Source organism: Zonotrichia leucophrys, chromosome 12 (genome assembly GCF_028769735.1).
Source record: "Zonotrichia leucophrys gambelii isolate GWCS_2022_RI chromosome 12, RI_Zleu_2.0, whole genome shotgun sequence".
In the NCBI taxonomy this organism is placed as follows: Eukaryota; Metazoa; Chordata; class Aves; order Passeriformes; family Passerellidae; genus Zonotrichia; species Zonotrichia leucophrys.
Window position 1 is genome coordinate 765,064 of NC_088182.1, and position 18,044 is coordinate 783,107.

Consider the following 18,044-nt stretch of genomic DNA (forward strand, 5'->3'; position numbering starts at 1 on the left):
CCCTTTGCTCTCATCACCCACTCACAGGAGCTGCCAGGAGTGCTCAAGGACCAATTCCTGCTGCTGAAAGCCCCGATGAAAGCAAACCCTGACTCCAGCATCCACCTTCAGCGAGGAAATGAGAACCATCTGCATAACTGCCATTGTACTGAAGGGGCCCTCCAGGCTCTGCTGCTGATGAGCTCAGAATCAGCAGCCATTATTTCTGCCTCCAAACAGCAGATTGTGTTTGTTCAACACAGGGGCAGAGCCTGGCTGAGCTCTGCTCTCTCAGATCGGGGCTGGGCTGGCTCTGTGTGCCCTGGGATGCCCTGCAGGGTGAGGAGCTCACTCCAAACCAAGCAGCAGCAAAGGGAGCTGAGGATTTCTGCAGCAGGAGCTCCATCCCCAGCCCCAGCAGAGCCCCTGTGCTCTGGCTGTGACCCACAGCACTTCCTGAGCCCCCAAAAGGGGCTCTCCTCAAACATGCACATGGAAGGGGATCAGGGCTGCAGGGATGGGTCAGTGCCTTGGGGAAGCACCACTTACCTTAACCCTGCACACACAGGGGATGCAAAATACTCATTGAAATGACAGAGTCCCCCTGGGATCACCAAATGCCACCATGAACCCACAGCAGCACCACGTCCATCACCTCCTGAGGTGCCCCACTCCCACTGGCTCTGGGCACCCAAGGGTGGATTCACCATTCCTGTGGGAATACAGGATCAGAAACTGGTACTACCAACAGAACCCAAGCAAACTGACCCTCCCCTGCCTGGAGCTGCTTATTCTGTGGTTGATTCCTTCCTGACTGACTTTGAGGAGCTGTTCCATAACCCCACAGCCACAGCTCCCATTGGTGCCTGCCTCAGCCCACCCTGCCCAGCGTTAATGCCAGCACAGGGCTTGGCAAGGCTGAGCTTTCCTGGGCTGCCTCAGCCACTCAGCCAGCTGGAAACCCCCAGCCCTGCCCAGCAGTGGGGCAGAGTCTGTGCAGGGAAATGATGCCCACTGGGTTTGACATTCAGAGATATCACAAGGCAAGCACAGGGAAAAGTTTCACCAACACAGTAATTACTGCCCTGGACTCCACGGAGCTGCAATTATTTCCCGGTGAGGGGCTGTCAGCTCGTGCTGCAGATAAGAACTGTTGATAGGTCTGCCAGGGCCCGAGCAGGGTTGGCTTTTCAGATGCAAAACCGTCCTGGCAATGCGACGTTTTCCAAAAAAAAAAAAAAAGAAGAACAAAAAAAGTACGTGTCAACACTATGCATTAAACACCTACACGTTTTCCCTTTAAAAATCGTGTTGCTTTTTAGCCAGAGGCAGTTAAACATGCACCCGAAATTCCAGGGGAAAAGGGACCTTCCTTCCCCACTTCTCCTGTGTGACATAAAGGGTGACACAGGGCAGGGGCAGCCAAGAGCCACGGGCCAGTGCCTGTGCCACAGCCGGGCTCACAGGTGGAAAGGCACCAAAACGTTCCCAAATCTGCTGCTGCAGTCACACAGAGCCTGCCCACACCTGGGGCTGGTGCTGAATGGTCACAGTGGAGACGGAGAAACCCGGGGAGGAGCTGGTGCAGCTGCCAGGGCTGCCCCAGTGCCTCGGAGGGAGCCCCAGGCTGGGTTTTGGCAAAGCTCATCCCCAGAGGGTGCTGGCACTGCCCAGGGATGGGCACAGCCCCAGAGCTCCAGGAGCCTTTGGACAGCCCTGCCAGGGATGCCAGGGTGGGATTTGGGGTGTCTGGGCAGGGCCAGGAGTGGGACTGGATGATCCCTGTAGCTCAGGATATTCTCTGATTTCCACCTCTGCGATGCCCTCTCCCTTCTGGGCTCCATTTATGTTCCCATCTTCCAAATAATTTCCCTTTTCTGTCTCCTCAGCACAGCTGGGAATGGAAAAGGCTGGAATTATCACAGCAAAGAGATCCCTCAGTGCCAACATCAGACATCAAAGCAGCCACTCAGAGGCTTCAAAGGGTCCCTGGTGACACAGCAGCCCCTGGGGACAGGGATGAAGCCACTTCTGCTTAACTGAGCCCGTGTCCCCTGTGAGAGAGCAGCAAACCCAGCGTGGTCCTGCTGCTCCCTGGCACAGAGAGCTCTCCAAAACCAAAACATTTCACCCTTTGGGTTGGGGGCTCATCGACCCTGCCAGCTCTGCCATTCCTGCACAGCAAACCCAGCATGGTCCTGATCTCCCTGGCACAGAGAGCTCTCCAAAACCCAAACATTTCAGCCCACGGGCTGGGGTTCATCACCAGCTCTGCCCTCCCTGCAGAGCCCTGTGCCAGCCCCACCTGCTGTGCTGGTGGCACTGCTGGCTGGGGGAGCCCCCCCTGCCAGGTAATTATGTGGAACGCGATTGTGGCCCTGGGCTCCTCCTGCTCAGTGTTTGCAATTAGGTTTTACTACAAAAGTACATATTAACATTAAAGGAGCATTACAATGCAGCAAATGTGATAAAGCAGAGCCACGTTACTGCACCTTCTGCTTCTGTTCTTCCAAGAATCATAATCACCGTTAATTTATGGTCTTCTGAGGAGCATCTAATCACTGCAATCAGCGCCTGTTTCACTCTGGGTGTGCACGTGTGCTCCTCCCTGCCTCTCAGTGCCTGCCCTGGCTGCACACAGAGCAGAGCTGCATCCTCAGCGGCCCTGCAGGCTCCCTTTGCCTGGCAGTGCTGGGGCAATCCGTGCCAGGAGCCAGCAGAGGCAGGAACCCCTTCCAGAGAGCCCTGCTGGGGGTTACAGCACTCTGGGTAATTTATTTATGCCCAAATGTCTTTGCTTTTCCAGGACACCAAGTGAGGAGCAGAGGCTCCTTCCCCAGCCATCCCTGGCACACCCAGCTCCAGTGCCAGCCCCAGAACCTTCCCCAAACTCAGTGCCAACTCCAGAACCTTCCCAAACCCCAGTGCCAGCTTCAGAACCTTCCCAAACCCCAGTGCCAGCTCCAGAACCTTCCCAAACTCCAGTGCCAACTCCAGAACCTTCCCAAACTCCAGTGCCAACCCCAGACTTCCCAAACTCCAGTGCCAACTCCAGAACCTTCCCAAACTCCAGTGGCAACTCCAGAACCTTCCCAAACTCCAGTGCCAACTCCAGACTTCCCAAACTCCAGTGCCAACTCCAGAACTTTCCCAAACCCCAGTGCCAACTCCAGAACCAGGCCAATGAGTGCAGGAGGTAACAAAGGAAATCTCACTGAGACCTTTACCCAGGAGCTGTGCTTGAAGTTTTTGTTCAGTTCTGCAGAAATTAGAACTGAAACCCCACAGACACTCAAAGGTTTTCACAAGGGTTTTTATAGATTTTTCAGCAGTGTTGTTGTATAACCTGATAAAAACATAGGCCAGGATCACCTTTGTAGTGAAGGTCATCAGCCTTCCAAAAATTCCACTGAGTATTTCACCCCTAGGTTTCAGAGAACACCTAATTTCTCCTCAATTAAAGGTGGAGCTCCAGTACTCACAGAAGTGGATTTTCTGGAGTACCCTGTGCTTTGAGGCTCTCCAGAGCTCGTGGAGGTCAGAGCTGCCTGAGCTGAAGCTGCTCCTCAGTTCAGGCTTCACTCAGGACAGCTCCAGTGCCAGATCCCCAAACTCCAGGCTGCTCTCAGGGACACAGCCCAGGCTGGATGGAATTAAGCACTTCAGCATCTGAACAGGCAGATAATGAAGTGAAAGTGCATCAATGAGGAATTCCTGCTGTCAGAATCCTCCTTTAAACAAAAACGATAAAAAGATTGAAACAAAAGCTGCAATGCACAAAAGCTGTCCCTGGGAGAGCCCCAAACCATGGCAGAGCCAGGCACATTCCCTGGGAGCCTCAGAGCCTGGGTTCCTCCACCATCCCACAGCGTGAAACTCCAACAAATCTTGCATTAAATTCCTTCTAACTCCCAAATCTACACATGCAGGGTTGCTATGGCAACTGTCAGCCCAAGCCTTCCCAAGGGAGAAAATAAACGTGTGTCCTACCTGGCTAATTGGTATTTGTGTTACACAGAATTGAAGGGTAACTTAGTTCCACCAAAAAATAGAACAGAGACTGAAGTGCTCCTGTGCTAATGTGACATTATTTAATCTGAACAAGGACCCGTTTTGCATGTGTCTTCAAATTATAGTATTTATGGAACACTCAACACAATAAGTAAAAGTGTTGCTGCCAAATATGCCTGACTTGCCCTGCTTATTGATTTGAATAAAAGGGGCACTGAAAAAAATAGAGAAACACGAAGGAAGGTGGAAGAGCTGATGGGATTAGGCACCTCAAATTTCATTACAACACCTACAAACCCCGCAAAAACCCCCAACAGTTTACATGTGAAAGTTATGCAGAAAGAAGCTGATGGAAGGTGACAGCTCTTTTCCCCATTTCACCTTTTCCCCATTTCTCATCACTGCAGGATGAACAAAGCTCCCAGGCAGGACAACCACAGTGGCTGAACAGCAGTCACCCCTCACTCAGAGGCACAGCTAGAACTTTTTGAACTTGATAAAAGCCCTGAAGATCATTCAGGAGAAGAGCCCCACTGGCAGGATGTACTTCAGGAGCACTCTGACAGTTCTCACTGGCTTGTAAACATTCAGCAATGCATTTGTTTAATCCCAGCACAATTACTAAATAAAAGCAATCAGAGCTCTGAGGCAGCAGAACATCTACGAAACATGAAAACATAACAATGACATAATCTGAGAAAATGAGATTATGGGGGAATATTCAGCTTCCCTGGGCACCCTGTGCCTCCCCACCCTCACAGGGTGGAATTCCTTCCAGATACCCAGTCTAAATCTCCCCTCCTTCAGCTGAAAGCCACAGTGGCTTTCCATCAAGTACACTCTAAAGGAAGGACCTGTCTGAGCAGGGACAGCACAAGCCCTGCCTCACAGCTGGCACAGCATTTTCAGGATACACAATCCATACAGGATAACACAGCCCAGAGCTGCACAGTGCCCAGGCAGGGAGAGCAGGATACACAGTACAGGATAACACAGCCCATAAATCAGAGCTGAGCCATAAATCACAACCAGCCACACCTTCTCTCCATTTCTGATGTGGACAGAGAAACAGGGTGAGTGAACTCAAGCTGTAAAAATGTCTGATATCTGCTTTTACCACGTGCCACCTCTCCTGCTCCTCATGGCTCATCTCCATCCTGGAGAATCTCAGATTTCTGGCCTCCCTCCACCTGCTGCAGCAGCTCCTGCTTGAATTATGCACCTTTTATGAATTACCTGAAGCACTTTGCTAGGGTTTGGTTTTTTGTTGTTGGAGGTGTTATTCTCTGCCCTGAACAAGGCAGGTGTTTACAATATGCCTTCCACCCAACAACATTATGCTTGTATTTATCGATAGAATAAAATAAATCCATCCCCTGGAACCCCAGTGTTATATATAACCCCATTGCTCAGCTGAAGAGATCGTGCTGCATGAGACTTTCCAGCAGGTGCAATTTCCATTTCAGCAGACGTGCATGCCTCAGCTAAGGCACGATATTTTCCAGAGGGAATATCTGACAGGAAATCAGTGGCAAGCACCAAAAAGCACAATCCCTGCACCCCCACCCAAAAGGAGTGCCAGAAAAGGAGGAAAAGCAGCAAAGCTCCTGCAGAACAGCCCTGGGCAGGGCAGGGCAGGAGGGGACAGCCCCAGGGGCAGGAGGTGGGCACCGAGCCTGGTCACAGAGCCCAGGAGCTGCACAGCCCTGTGGGGACACGGGGACAGGGACACAGGCTGGGCTGGGGTGGAGGGGTAAACACTACAGACTGATCCCGCATCAGCTCTGAAACAGGGTGCCAAATCCCTCTGAAATGACAGCTCTTCTCCAGGTGAATCTGCATCATGGAGCATCAGCTGGAGCTGCTGGGCCCAGCCCCTGGAGCTCAGGACAGACCTTTACACCGTGGTGTAAATGTGTCCTGGGGCTGTTTGTGAGCAGAGCACTCATCACACTCCACACTGCCCTCAGCTCCAGAGGCACAGGAGCCCACCTGGGTATTTTTTTGACAGTTCTCCCACTTACATCTTGTATTCAAAGTGATTTAGTTAGGAGATGCCTCTTTGTGGGTAATATGACAGCTAATTCCCACTTATCCTCCTGTAAAGAAACAATTGAAATAGATGCAACAATAAAACTAATGGCTAACGTGATTGCTATTGATCATTTGCCAGTTCTTTAAATGAATGGCCCACCAGCTAAACGGGGAAGGAAAACAGTGCCACAGCTTGCCCTGAGTCAGGAACGAGCGGCTGGAGAGCTCAGCTGGAAATCCACGGAAAGCTGAGCACCAGCACGTGGCTGCAAGCACAGCGGATCCTGGGCACTCTCACCTACCTTTTCTGCTGACTGGGCAGTGCCAAAAAATATTGGAATGAAGGCAAGCCATACTATACAGGTAGTGTACATAGTGAATCCAATGGGTTTGGCTTCATTAAAATTCTCCGGGACCCCCCGAGTCTTGATGGCATACACAGTGCACGTCACCATGAGCAGAATGCTATAGCCCAAGGAACAAATGATTTGTAGATCCGTAATGTCACACTTGAGCACTCCTCGCGCCTGCTCGGGGTTCATAGTTTTCTGCTCATCGTAATCCACGATGATGTTGGGCGGGTCCACCGCGAACCAGATGAAGACGCCCAGGAGCTGGACGGAGATGAGGCTGGAGGCGATGGCCAGCTGCGAGGTGGGGCTGATCAGCCGCGGCGCCGTCACCGACTTCTTGCCCTGCTCGAAGATGCGGTAGATGCGGTTGGTCTTGGTGAGCAGCGCCGCGTAGCTGATGCACATGCCCAGCCCCAGGAAGATCCTGCGGAAGGAGCAGACGGCCACGTCGGGCTTGGCGATCATCAGGAAGGTGATGATGTAGCACAGGAAGATGCCCGTCAGCAGCACGTAGCTGAGCTCGCGGCCCGAGGCGCGCACGATCGGCGTGTCGTTGTAGCGGATGAAGGTGGCCACCACGAAGATGGTGGCCACGATGCCCAGCATGGCCAGGAAGACGGGGATGACGGCCCAGGGCGAGTGCCACTCCAGCTTGATGATGGGGATGGAGCGGCAGCCGGTGCGGTTCTCGTTGGGCCGCTCGTTGTAGGAGCACAGCAGGCAGGTGACCTCGTCGGCCTGGTACTGGTACCCGTCACACAGCTCGCAGTGCCAGCAGCACGGCATGCCCTTCACCATCTTCTTCCTCTCGCCCGGCCGGCACGGCTGGCTGCACACCGAGGGGGGCACGGCGCGCACGCCCCCGCCCCACTGCATCTCCTCAATCTGTGGGATGGGACAAACAGGGTCAGGGTTAGGCCTGGCTTAGGGCTGGCTGCATACACACAGCACACACCCCACTGCATCTCCTCAATCTGTGGGATGGGACAAACAGGGTCAGGGTTAGGCCTGGCTTCATACACACAGCACACACCCCACTGCATCTCCTCAATTTGTGGGACAGGGACACACACAGGGTCAGGGTTAGGGCTAGGGCTGGCAGCCACAGACGTGAGCTAGGAAGGAAGGGGACTCAGGGGAGCCCCAACACACAAACCCCAAGTGGATAAAATTCTCATGGGTAGAGTCCCAGAACCACACCCTGGTGCCTCTGTGTGAGCCCTAACTGTGCTCACTGCCTCCATTTCTCATTTCTGTTTCTCGTTGAGTCTGATGGAGTGATATCCAAGCCCAGATAAACCACATGAGAATTATATGAGAATTATTAACAACACTGCAAACCTCGAGGGAAGGCAGGACTTAGACTTGCAAGGCTGCTTCCCACAAACCTTGGGGCTTCTTACCGAGACAGAGCAGAGATCTCCCCTCCTGGAACTGCTACTGACCAGGGGAAGGTGTGAAATGAGGTGGGAATGTGTTTCTATAGGGCATGGGTCAGTGAGAATGGGGGAGGCTCTGCTACACAAGCCAGGTGAGAAATATGAAGGACAAAGAAAATGGTCATCACTGAAAAAAGCAATAATTAGATAATATTTCATTTCAAAGTCACATTCAGCTTTTGAAATACCACATGTGCTTCTGGGAATGCAAATGATAAATGATTACATTAAATACATGGAAAGTCTCACTTACTCTGCAGTCTGGAGAGTCCTAAACCCCAAGGCAGGCAACAAAGGCTCCCAAGGACTGTGGAAAACTGGACTCACAAATCATTTCAAACTGTGCCTGACTAAAGCCACTCCCCAGCCCCCAAGAACAAGGAAGGTTTAGCACTGGAGCCCCAGACTGGAAGCCTGGAAGGGCCTGGCATTCCCAGCACCAGGTACCAGCCCAGCAGCTGCTCTGTGTGTGTGTCCTTTCCAAACACAAAATCCCCTAATCCCCTGGGATAGATGTGAGTGTCATTAAAAAAAACAACATTTCAGCTATTTTTCCTTAGGTCACTTAAGTGCTGACAAGCTCCATGATTTTCCCTACAAGCAGTCAAAGTTCTCAGATGAGTTTCTTGAATCAGCTGCCTTCATTATTCATACAGACAGGAAGACTTGAATGGGCAAGTCTTAAATTGAAGAATTAACTTGCACTTTCCTAATTTAAATCAAAATAGATCCTGTATCATCTTCCTTTTACATTTGTGAAAACACAAACCCTGAAGTTGTCACACTCTGCTCACACTGGAGTACCAAGAGTCTTTCTGTGAACGCTGTAAAAATAAAAATAATCCCTCAATGAGAGATATTCTAGAGGTCTGCTCCTGAAAAGAGGGATTGGATCCCTGCATCCCTGGGAAGGGAGGATGCTCTCCCTGCTCCCACCCATCCCCAGCTCCTGAATGCCTCCAGCAAGAAGGACTGCATCCACTCCCAATATACATTCTCATTATGTTCACTATAGAACAAACATTAACAAGAAATGCTTAGTCTGTCTCATAAGGCCTAATGTAATTGTTCACGTTAATGAATAAAGTAACTCAATATCTGGGGATAATTCAAACATTGCTGCTTTGCTTCCCTCCGCCACAAACATTTCCATAATAAGCCATTTGTTCTGAACTTAATTGTTTCGTGCAATGTTTGATTAAAATAAAAATCAGTACAAAAATAATTACATTAGTGGTAATTAACCGACTCAGGGAAGAAAATAGCCACGTTCCCTGATCCCACTTTCATAATGATGGTGCCATTAATTTCAGGGACACACAGCAGCCAGCGGCGAGGACTGGGCTCAGATTTATTGCCACCTCCAGACTGCAGCTCCTAACTCAGCACTTCAGACATTTGTGTATATTCCACTTTGCAGACAGCAATATTTGCATGACTTAGCTCTTCAGGCTCAGCTATTAATGTCTTGTAATTAGCTTCTAAATCCAGGGATTTACCGTGATAATGGTTTTAAGCTAAGAATATGTCAATAACACATCCTCGGCAGAGTCTTCTGCAAAATATCAACTGAAATCCCTGAAGAGATAACAGTGGTGATAAGCCAGAGAGGATGCAGAGCTGCTCCAGCTGCAGTGGGAACTCACAGTGCTCCATCTCATCCCATTATCCCATCCCATCCCTTCCCATTATCCCATGCCACGCCATCCCATCATCCCATCCCAATATCCCATAATCCCATCCCCTCAATCCCATCCCATTATCCCATGCCATGCCATCCCATCATTCCAGCCCTTTCCATCCCATCCCATTATCCCATCCCACCATCCCATGGATCCCAATCCCATTACCCTATCCCTAAATCCTATCCCATTATCCCATGGATCCCATTCCATCCCACCCCATTATCCTATCCCATTATCCCATGGATCCCATTCCATCCCACCCCATTATCCCAGCCCCTCATGGGGTCCCCAGCACAGTCCCAGCCCAGCCCCTGGGTGCTCCCTGCTCCTCCCAAAGCCACCCCAGCACTGCTCTGTCACCCCAGAAGGGGCAGAGCTCTCTCCCACCTCCTCTTTGGGGTTCCCTCAAGAATCAATTCTCAACCCTCTTTATTTCCCTTTGATTTCTACTTCTCCTTTGTCTTTTGTCACCTTTTTCCAGCAGCCCTGCCCCAGCAGCACTGAGAACTCTCAGAGCACCATCTTTAATGAGATCCAAGGGCCATTTGTTCTACATTAAAGCAAGGACATTGCCAGCACACCACTGATGGAGGGAAAAATGCTTAATCCACAGTTTTTGCAAAAATGCTTATTATTATGCATTTCTGTTGACGCACAATAAAATGGAAAATTAATTATTTTAATGCTGTTATATCTGCCTACAGCTTTGTGTTGTCTTCTCACTAATGGAAGGGGGTGGACCATGCATCTTCACTATTCATCCTGCAGCCCCTGCATAATATTTTCTTAATTGAAAAAAGAGCATGTGCTTCCAAATGTGTATTTATAACACACAGCCCTTGTCTCTTTAAATGGATAGGTTAGGGCAAAACTATCTTCTGAAAGCAGAGCTAATCCAAGACAACTTTTTATCCTAAAGTGGCTTAGAACGAAGGAAAATCTGAATTATCCCAGAATCCCAAACTGGTTTGGACATCAAAGCCCACCCAGTGCCACCCTGGCATGGCAGGGACACCTCCCACTGTCCCAGGTGCTCCCAGCCCCAATGTCCAGCCATTATTGTCCATCCTGTGAACAATTAGCTGGGGACACTCTGAATTCCACATCACACCTCTGATATTGCAGTCCTGCTGCAGAAATCAGTGCTCAAGGACATTTAATGGATTATTTCTGACCCACTCCACACATGTGGCCTGTCAGGAACTCTGTGCCCTGCTCAAACACTGCAACTCCGAGGGCTGCTCACATGGGCTGATGTGAGCAGAGCTCTCAATCAGCTTTGTGGGATTTCTCTCTGCTCCCTGAAGCAAACAGGCACAATCTGACACATCTGTCATCATTTCTGCTCCACCACCCTCGGCACTGGCATCCGTGTGGGACCAGAATTTCATTTTGCAAACACAGCTGGGTCATGTTGGGGATCTACAGAAGCAGCTCGAAGCCAAGAGCTCCCAGAGCTGCTCATGCAGTTTATTAAAGGAGTTTGCTTGCAGATTTGATCAACACAAATGGAGACAAAGCAGCAAGGTTTGGCTGCTGTAATTGTCACCAGGCTCTTGGCACCGCCGGCAGGTGCCAGCCCCTGATGTGCCACTGGAACCTGGGGCAGCCGCAGTCCCTGCAGCCCTGCTGAGTGCCCCAGGGCTGGCAGGCAGTGCCAGGCTCTCAGCACTCACAGGGACGGGGATGTTCAGCTGCCACCTCCTCCCAGGGTGACCAGCAAGGGGAGGTGGGAAAGGAGACCCTGAAGAAGGGAACAGAACGGGTGCCTGGAGTGCCCTGTCTTCTGCAGACACAGACCCCATACAGGCCTCTGCAGACACAGACCCCACACTGCTGACACCCCTCCCAGACAGAAAGCACTCTCACACTGCTGTGCAGGACTGGGGGTTTCAGCCTCACTCCCCATTCCAGCTCAGCCCCAGCTCATGCAGGACCTGGTTGTTTCAGCCTCACTCCCCTCTGGAGCAGGAGCAACCAGCACATGGCCATTCTGCAGGCCAGTAGTTTGAAAAGTCCCCTTCCACTTCATGCTGCAAGTTGAGATCATTAAAGGTGTTTGTGCTGCTCAGGGCTGACACGAGCAATGAGAGATTGCAGAATTTAACCAGGGAACCAAACAAACAACACCCACTCCTGCAGTACAAGGCAGGGCTGCTGCCAGCTGGGCATGGGGGCACTGGGGGCAGTTCCAGGGATGGGGGCACCCTCAGCCCCTCCCTGGGTCACAGAGCCTGGGCTCAGACAGCCCCAGCCTGGCCAGGGCTGTGCCACAGCTGCACATCCCTCTGCAGGGACTGGGCATGAGCAGCATCAGTGCTGGGAAATGATCCCCTCCACTGCACTGCACACACCCACAGGGAGTGGCACTGCCACCTGTGCCACCAGTGACCGAGGTGACACCCACAGGGACAGGAGCAGGCAGCAGGACACACAGAGTGTCCCTAACAGTGCCAAAACCAGAAACTCCATCTACCCTGAACACATTCTGCTCCAAAGGAAAAACCCAAAACCCAGCAAAAACCCAAGAAAACAAGGAACAGAAATCAATTTGAAGGTGTTATTTTAGACAAATACCATCTGTTGGCAGAATATTCCTCAGCAACAAACAGCACTGGAGAGGTGCTTGGATGCAATTCCAATTCGAATATTTCATCAGAAAAAGGCAGGTACAGCCAGGTCCCTTGCCAGCAGGTTAGACAGTTAATTACTCTCTTCACCAGCTCACTATTCATAACATTTATTTCCAAACTCCCTAACAGAGATGTTTATGGCATGTAAATTGATTAGCCTGAGCCCAAACAGATTCAGGAGGTGTTGAAGTGAGCAGGTTTCACATAAATTGCACAGAGGATTACAGAGTTGCTCAATGTGCTTCTGTTTGTGGGTAAAAAAGGCCTGCAGGGTGGAATCTCCATCCTGTGTCAGTGTCCCGGACAGGAACAATGATGCTCCTGATTCCAAGCAGGGCTTTATCTCACACTCTGCTCCCCATGGCAAAGAGCAGCTCCCAGCTGCCTGCCCAGGGAACAGGGAGTTATCCAGGGGCAGGGAGTTATCCAGGGGCCCACACCACATCCTGAGGGGTTGAGGAGGAGAGCAGGCCCATGAACAGCTGTGCCCATGGAACCACACTGATCATCATCAATCCCATCCATCTCCCAGCACCTCCAGCCCATGGGCAGGGTCCCAGCAGCCCAGGGATGGGTGATCCCTGCACCCCACGGGCCCCAGGAGCAGCTCATGTCCATGGGCAGCAGCCCAGCCAGGTCTCTGCAGCTCCAGCACAAGGCCAACACCTGGAAAGAGCAGGTTCAACAATTTCACAGGAAATGTTTCCTTCACCTATTGATTTTGGCAGTTCTGGGATCCTTGCACAGGGAATGGGATGGGAAAACATAATAAACCTGGGAGCTGCTGAGTTAACTGTACCTGCAGGAAGAGAAGCAATATCCCCAAATTTCCCAGGAGAAGCTGTGCTTCCTCTAGGAGCCATCCATTTCCTCCTCCTTCAGGCACACCAGTTCCTCCAGGAGAGATGTGTTTGTATTTGTGTCAGGCACCTCCAAGCAGGAGAAGCTGCATTTTTGGAGCCAGCAATGGATGGGAGCTGCTCAGGCAGCTCCTCACACACCTCCAGTGCCCCTTGTCCAAACAGCTCACACAGCAAGGACACCTCCCGAACTGAGATGGGACAGGGAAGGCATGGAGGAGCTCATTCCTTGTCTGAGAGCCACAGAGAAGCACAAGGAGCTCCCCATGGAGGCAGGACCTGTCCCCTGGCCACGCTGCCTTCAGCCAAGCTCCCATTGCCTGCTGCTGCTGGAACCACACAAGCCTCAGACACAAAGGAAAACCCAGGCTAACAACAAACTGAAACGAGCCACTGGAAAAGCAAACCAGCCCAAACCCAACTCCTCATCCTCCCCAGGGCACACTGGCTCCCCTCCACCAGCAGCACCTCTGCATTTCAAACAGCAAAGCTCCAGCCAGTCCAAGCAGCTCTGGAGAGGCTGGAGCTGCCCTGGGCAGGGAGTGCAGCCTCCCAGAGCCAGGCCTGGCTTAAAGCCCAGCTCTCCTGTGGCCAGGGGATCTCTGTCTCTCCAGCCCAAGTGCACCAGGTGAGTCTCTGCCTCCCACGGGAGCTGTGCTGCAGCAGGGATGGAGCTGGCCAGGCTCTGAGCCTGAATCCAGGGCAGGAGGGTGTCAGCTACCAACACTGCACTCCAAACCTGCCTGCAGCAGTGACAGGGGCTGGCAGAGCTTGGCACAGCCCTCAGCAAGGAGAGGGGTGGCACCTGGCCTTACCTGGCCCCCAATGGTGGGAGATGGGGGGGCACACCTCAGCATCACAGCCCTGCTGCAGGGAGAGCAGAGCACTGCCATGGCTCTGCATGGAGCCCTGGCCAAGGCCAGTGAAATCAGACATCTGCTCATTTTATCCTTGCATGGACACTGAAACACAGCCAAAGCTGCCACTGAACCGTGCCCTGGGTGCTGGGCACAGCTCTGCTGGGCTGGCTGCTGCCAAGCAGGCAGAGGAAAAGGGGTGATTGCTCCGCCCTCACATCAACTGCTGTGTCCCAGGTTTGCTGCAGTGAAAAGTCATCAAATGTTCTGTTATCTGGCCTGAGATACAGACAGCCCCAGGTAATTAATACAGCCAGGTTCATCAACAACAAGAAAGAGCAGATTTGGGGAGTCCCAAGAACTTGCTAAAGCTCTCCTCAGTCTGTCTGCCAACACAAGCACAAGAGAGTGTTGTTACTCTGCAATCTGACATGGAAATATCTGGTTCCACTCTCCAGATTACGCCAGAGAATAAAGTTCCATGAATGGGAAGATGACCTTGTTGAGGGCACCCACAGGAGCCTGCAGAGCAATCCCACAGTGAAACATTTCTGTTCCTTCCTGGAATGAGGATGATGAGGAAGAAGAAAACCTTTACTCACCGAGCTGGTGTCCTGCAGCTCCTGCCCCCTGGATGTGCAGGGTCCTTCCTTACCTGTGGGGTGTGCAGAGCTTTCCCCATGCCCAGGGCATGCAGACACCCAGGAGGGACAAAGCCCCAGGGACACAAAGCACCAGGGCAGAGCTGCCCCCTGCAACCTGCACCAAACACCCTGGCTCTCCCCTCTGGTGTTGTATTTGAAAATAGAACTGGGAAACAGCCCCTGAAGAGTTATTGCCACAATAATTACTGAGGACAAATCACATCCTCTGGTAGCTTTCCCTGGGATGTATTTAATAGAATTTATTTTGGTTATTTCCAGGAATCCTTGGCTTCTCTAGACTCCACAATTGTCCTTATTATTGTAAGAAATAATCCAATAATACAAAAGGGACTGTCTTAGATATATATTTGTGTGGGAAACTGGGACACTTGAGTGATTAGAAGGGAAGCTAGTGAGAGAATCTCAGCTGCTGATGTGACCCTGTGGCCATGAGGCTACGAGGGTGAGGAAAGAGATCTTTTTATGGAAACATTTAACACAACAACAGGAATACAAATCAAGCTCCATTAATTTAGCTTTAAATTTTAATGAATCAGGATGTGCAGTTTACATAAAGGAGGACTTGCTTAATAAAATATTAATATTTTTTGCTAAAAGAACTGTAAATTGCAAGTTAATATAGGTTTCCTTATATAGAACATCAAAAGTTGAAAAGCACTGAAAGAGCAAATCAAACACAGAAAATAAAAATGGGCCAAAATTCAAGGAGAGTGAAATATTGTGTGTGGTCAGCCTCCAAGAGTGGGCCCTCAGTGACCCACATTAATTACTTGGTTTAACAAAAACCATGGAAACATTAAAAATAGGAAGTGTGGGGGCTTTGGTTCCACGCCAGGGGGTGGCTGTGACCCTGTGGGCAGCCCAGGCACAAAGGGCTGGGGCAGCTCAGGTGTCCCCACAGGTCACAGGGCCAGCCCCAAGTGTGACACCGGGTCCAGAGAGAGTCCGGGCTGGGAGCACCCCTGGGGCACCCTGGGGTCCCCCCTCCTGTGTCACCTCCTGTGTCGCCCCAGTGTGTCCTGGCCACCTCTGGAGGGGTGTCAGGGCTGTGCCGTGTCCCACAGCCCGTCCTGTCCCCCTTGCAGAGGAGATGTGGCAGCAGGGGCGCAGAAGGAGCCCCAGCACACCAAGAACTCAGGCAAAGTGCCCAAAGCCAAGCAGGGACCCTGCACCCAGCCAGGGCACAGGCCAGGCACAAAGTAAAGCTGAACCCTGCCCTAGGAGCCAGCAAGTGCCCAAAGCCAAGCAGGGACCCTGCACCCAGCCAGGGCACAGGCCAGGCTCGGGGGATGAGGCTGACACGGTCTCCAGCTCTCCCACCCACCAGCCCTGGGGATTTTCTGGGAAACATCAAAGTGCATTCAGCACCTGCTCCTACGTGCCAGCTTTCCTTCAGGCATCATCCCACAAAGGGATGCTCACCTCATCCACAGGGTTAAAAACACCACTGGAAAAGTGACTCACTGCAAACACATTTCATTCCAGCCTTCCAAAGACAAGGAAAACCAAAAAGCATCTGCAAGTGAAAGCTCAGTGGTTTCAAACTACAACAAACCACAGCTTCATTTCCCAAGCTGGCACCTGGGGACTGCAGCCATGCAGCAGCAATAAAATTTACATGAGCACCTTGTGTCTGTGTCAGTCTGAGGAGCTCTGGCTCTCTGGGTACAGGGAGAAGCTGCAGGATGGGGAGAGGGAGACTCTGCAGAACCTGCAGTGTGGGGCTGTGAGGACATAGCCAAGGTCCCTGCTGGTTATAGAGCCCACAGCAAAGGTCCCTGCTGGTTATAGAGCCACAGCAAAGGGTCCTGATGGCTATAGAGCCAATAGCAAAGGTCCTGTGGTTATAGAGCCCAGACAAAGTCCTGCTGGTTTGGTGCCATAGCAAGGTCCCAGGGTTATAGAGCCCACAGCAAAGGTCCCTGCTGGTTATAGAGCCCATAGCCAAGGTCCCTGCTGGTTATAGAGCCATAGCAAAGTCCCAGCTGGTATAGAGCCATAGCCAAGTCCAGCTGGTTATAGAGCCCATAGCCAAGGTCCCTGCTGGTTATAGAGCCCATAGCAAAGGTCCCTGCTGGTTATAGAGCCCATAGCCAAGGTCCCTGCTGGTTATAGAGCCCACAGCAAAGGTCCCTGCTGGTTATAGAGCCCATAGCCAAGGTCCCTGCTGGTTATAGAGCCCATAGCCAAGGTCCCAGCTGGTTACAGAGCCCATGGCCAAGGAGCAGGGGACTCACGTTGAGCTGCAGGTCGTCTGTCCACTGCCCCACCAGGCGGTAGCCGGGCGTGCTGGTGTTGCTGCTGTGGAACTGGAAGATGTCGTAGCGCCCCGGGGCGTCTCCGTTCTTGTTGAACATCACTGGAGTGCCAGCACTGCCTGGGGAAGGAAACCAGACAAAATCCAACCACCCAGCACCAAAGCTTTACCAGTCTTTGAGCTTTCACACTGGAAACACGTCCCAGGCCAAGGCCACCATCCCACAGCCATCCAAAGGGGACACTGCCACCACCCAGCTCTGTCCCACAGAGCCACCATCCCTGCCCTGCACTGCTGCCTGTAACAAACACAGCAAGGCCAGGTGAGCCCTGCCTCACCCTGCTCTGCCCAAGGCCAGAAATAGCAGGAGGCTTTTCTTCCTGCCTCCCATCTCCCTGTCCTCAAGGAGTTCTCCAGTGAAACCACTCCTGTGAATGCAGCCTCTAAATGCTGCTTTCCCCCTCCAGAAAATGGCCCATCTGCTCCTGAGAGGTTCTGCTGACAGAAGCCAGCCCAAGTCTGGTGAGTCTTGAATGCATCCAGAAATACAAACCATGAGCATCCTCCTCCACAGTGTCCATTCCTGTCATGGGGGTGGGAGAGGACAGAGCAGCCTTGGGAACAGCACTCCTGGTGCACTCCCTGATCTGAGAAGAGCATTCCTTGTGCACTCCCTTACCTGGGAAGAGCATTCCTTATGCACTCCCTTCTCCAGGCTCTGTAGCACTCCCACAGGAGTGTCCTGGGCAGACCCAGAGCAGGACCCTGAATTAACTTTATTTACCATGTAAATGGTAAATAATACCTTTTATTAAATGGTAAATAATACCAGTCACTCCAGTGACAAACACAGGCAAGTGCAGGACAAGAGCCCCAACCCTTCCTGTGCTGGCCAAGCCTGGAGCTGCCCTGACACCTGAGCCCCAGGTGAGTCTCAGCAGGACAAACACCTGCATTTAATCAGCCCAGCCCTGCTGGGAACCCTCCCAGGAGGAGAACCAAAGCGCTGCCTCATTTCCTCACAGCTCCAGCAGCACCTTCCAGGGTGACATTTATTTCCAGACATATTAAAATAGGCTGCGGTGGGGTAGAGTAATATTGTGTCAAGATTGAAGATTATGACAATCCTCCAGCATATCTATATTCAAAGCTTCCTCCTCCTAACTTTTTTTCCCTAAAGCAATGAAAAATCTCTCCTGTTGTAGCACTGAACTTTAAGATTATCGTTTTCTTCATGATTCCCATTCTTCATTGAATTCCGGGGAGTGAAA

General features: G+C 51.7%; 1 protein-coding gene across 4 annotated transcripts in view; it reads right to left on the bottom strand.

Annotated features, from left to right (window-relative positions):
• The window catches only part of GRM7 (glutamate metabotropic receptor 7), a 157,802-nt gene that overhangs the window by 31,849 nt on the left and 107,909 nt on the right, over window positions 1–18,044 (bottom strand). For all 4 annotated transcript variants that reach the window (XR_010441855.1, XM_064724457.1, XM_064724458.1 and 1 more), the window contains exons 7-8: window positions 16,754–16,893; window positions 6,327–7,262 (exon numbers count right to left, since the gene is read on the bottom strand). Coding sequence is in view for 3 of the 4 variants with exons in the window: in XM_064724457.1 (XP_064580527.1) it covers window positions 6,327–7,262; window positions 16,754–16,893 (1,076 nt within the window). In the remaining variant the exon portion in view is untranslated. The remainder of the gene's footprint in view (window positions 1–6,326; window positions 7,263–16,753; window positions 16,894–18,044) is intronic.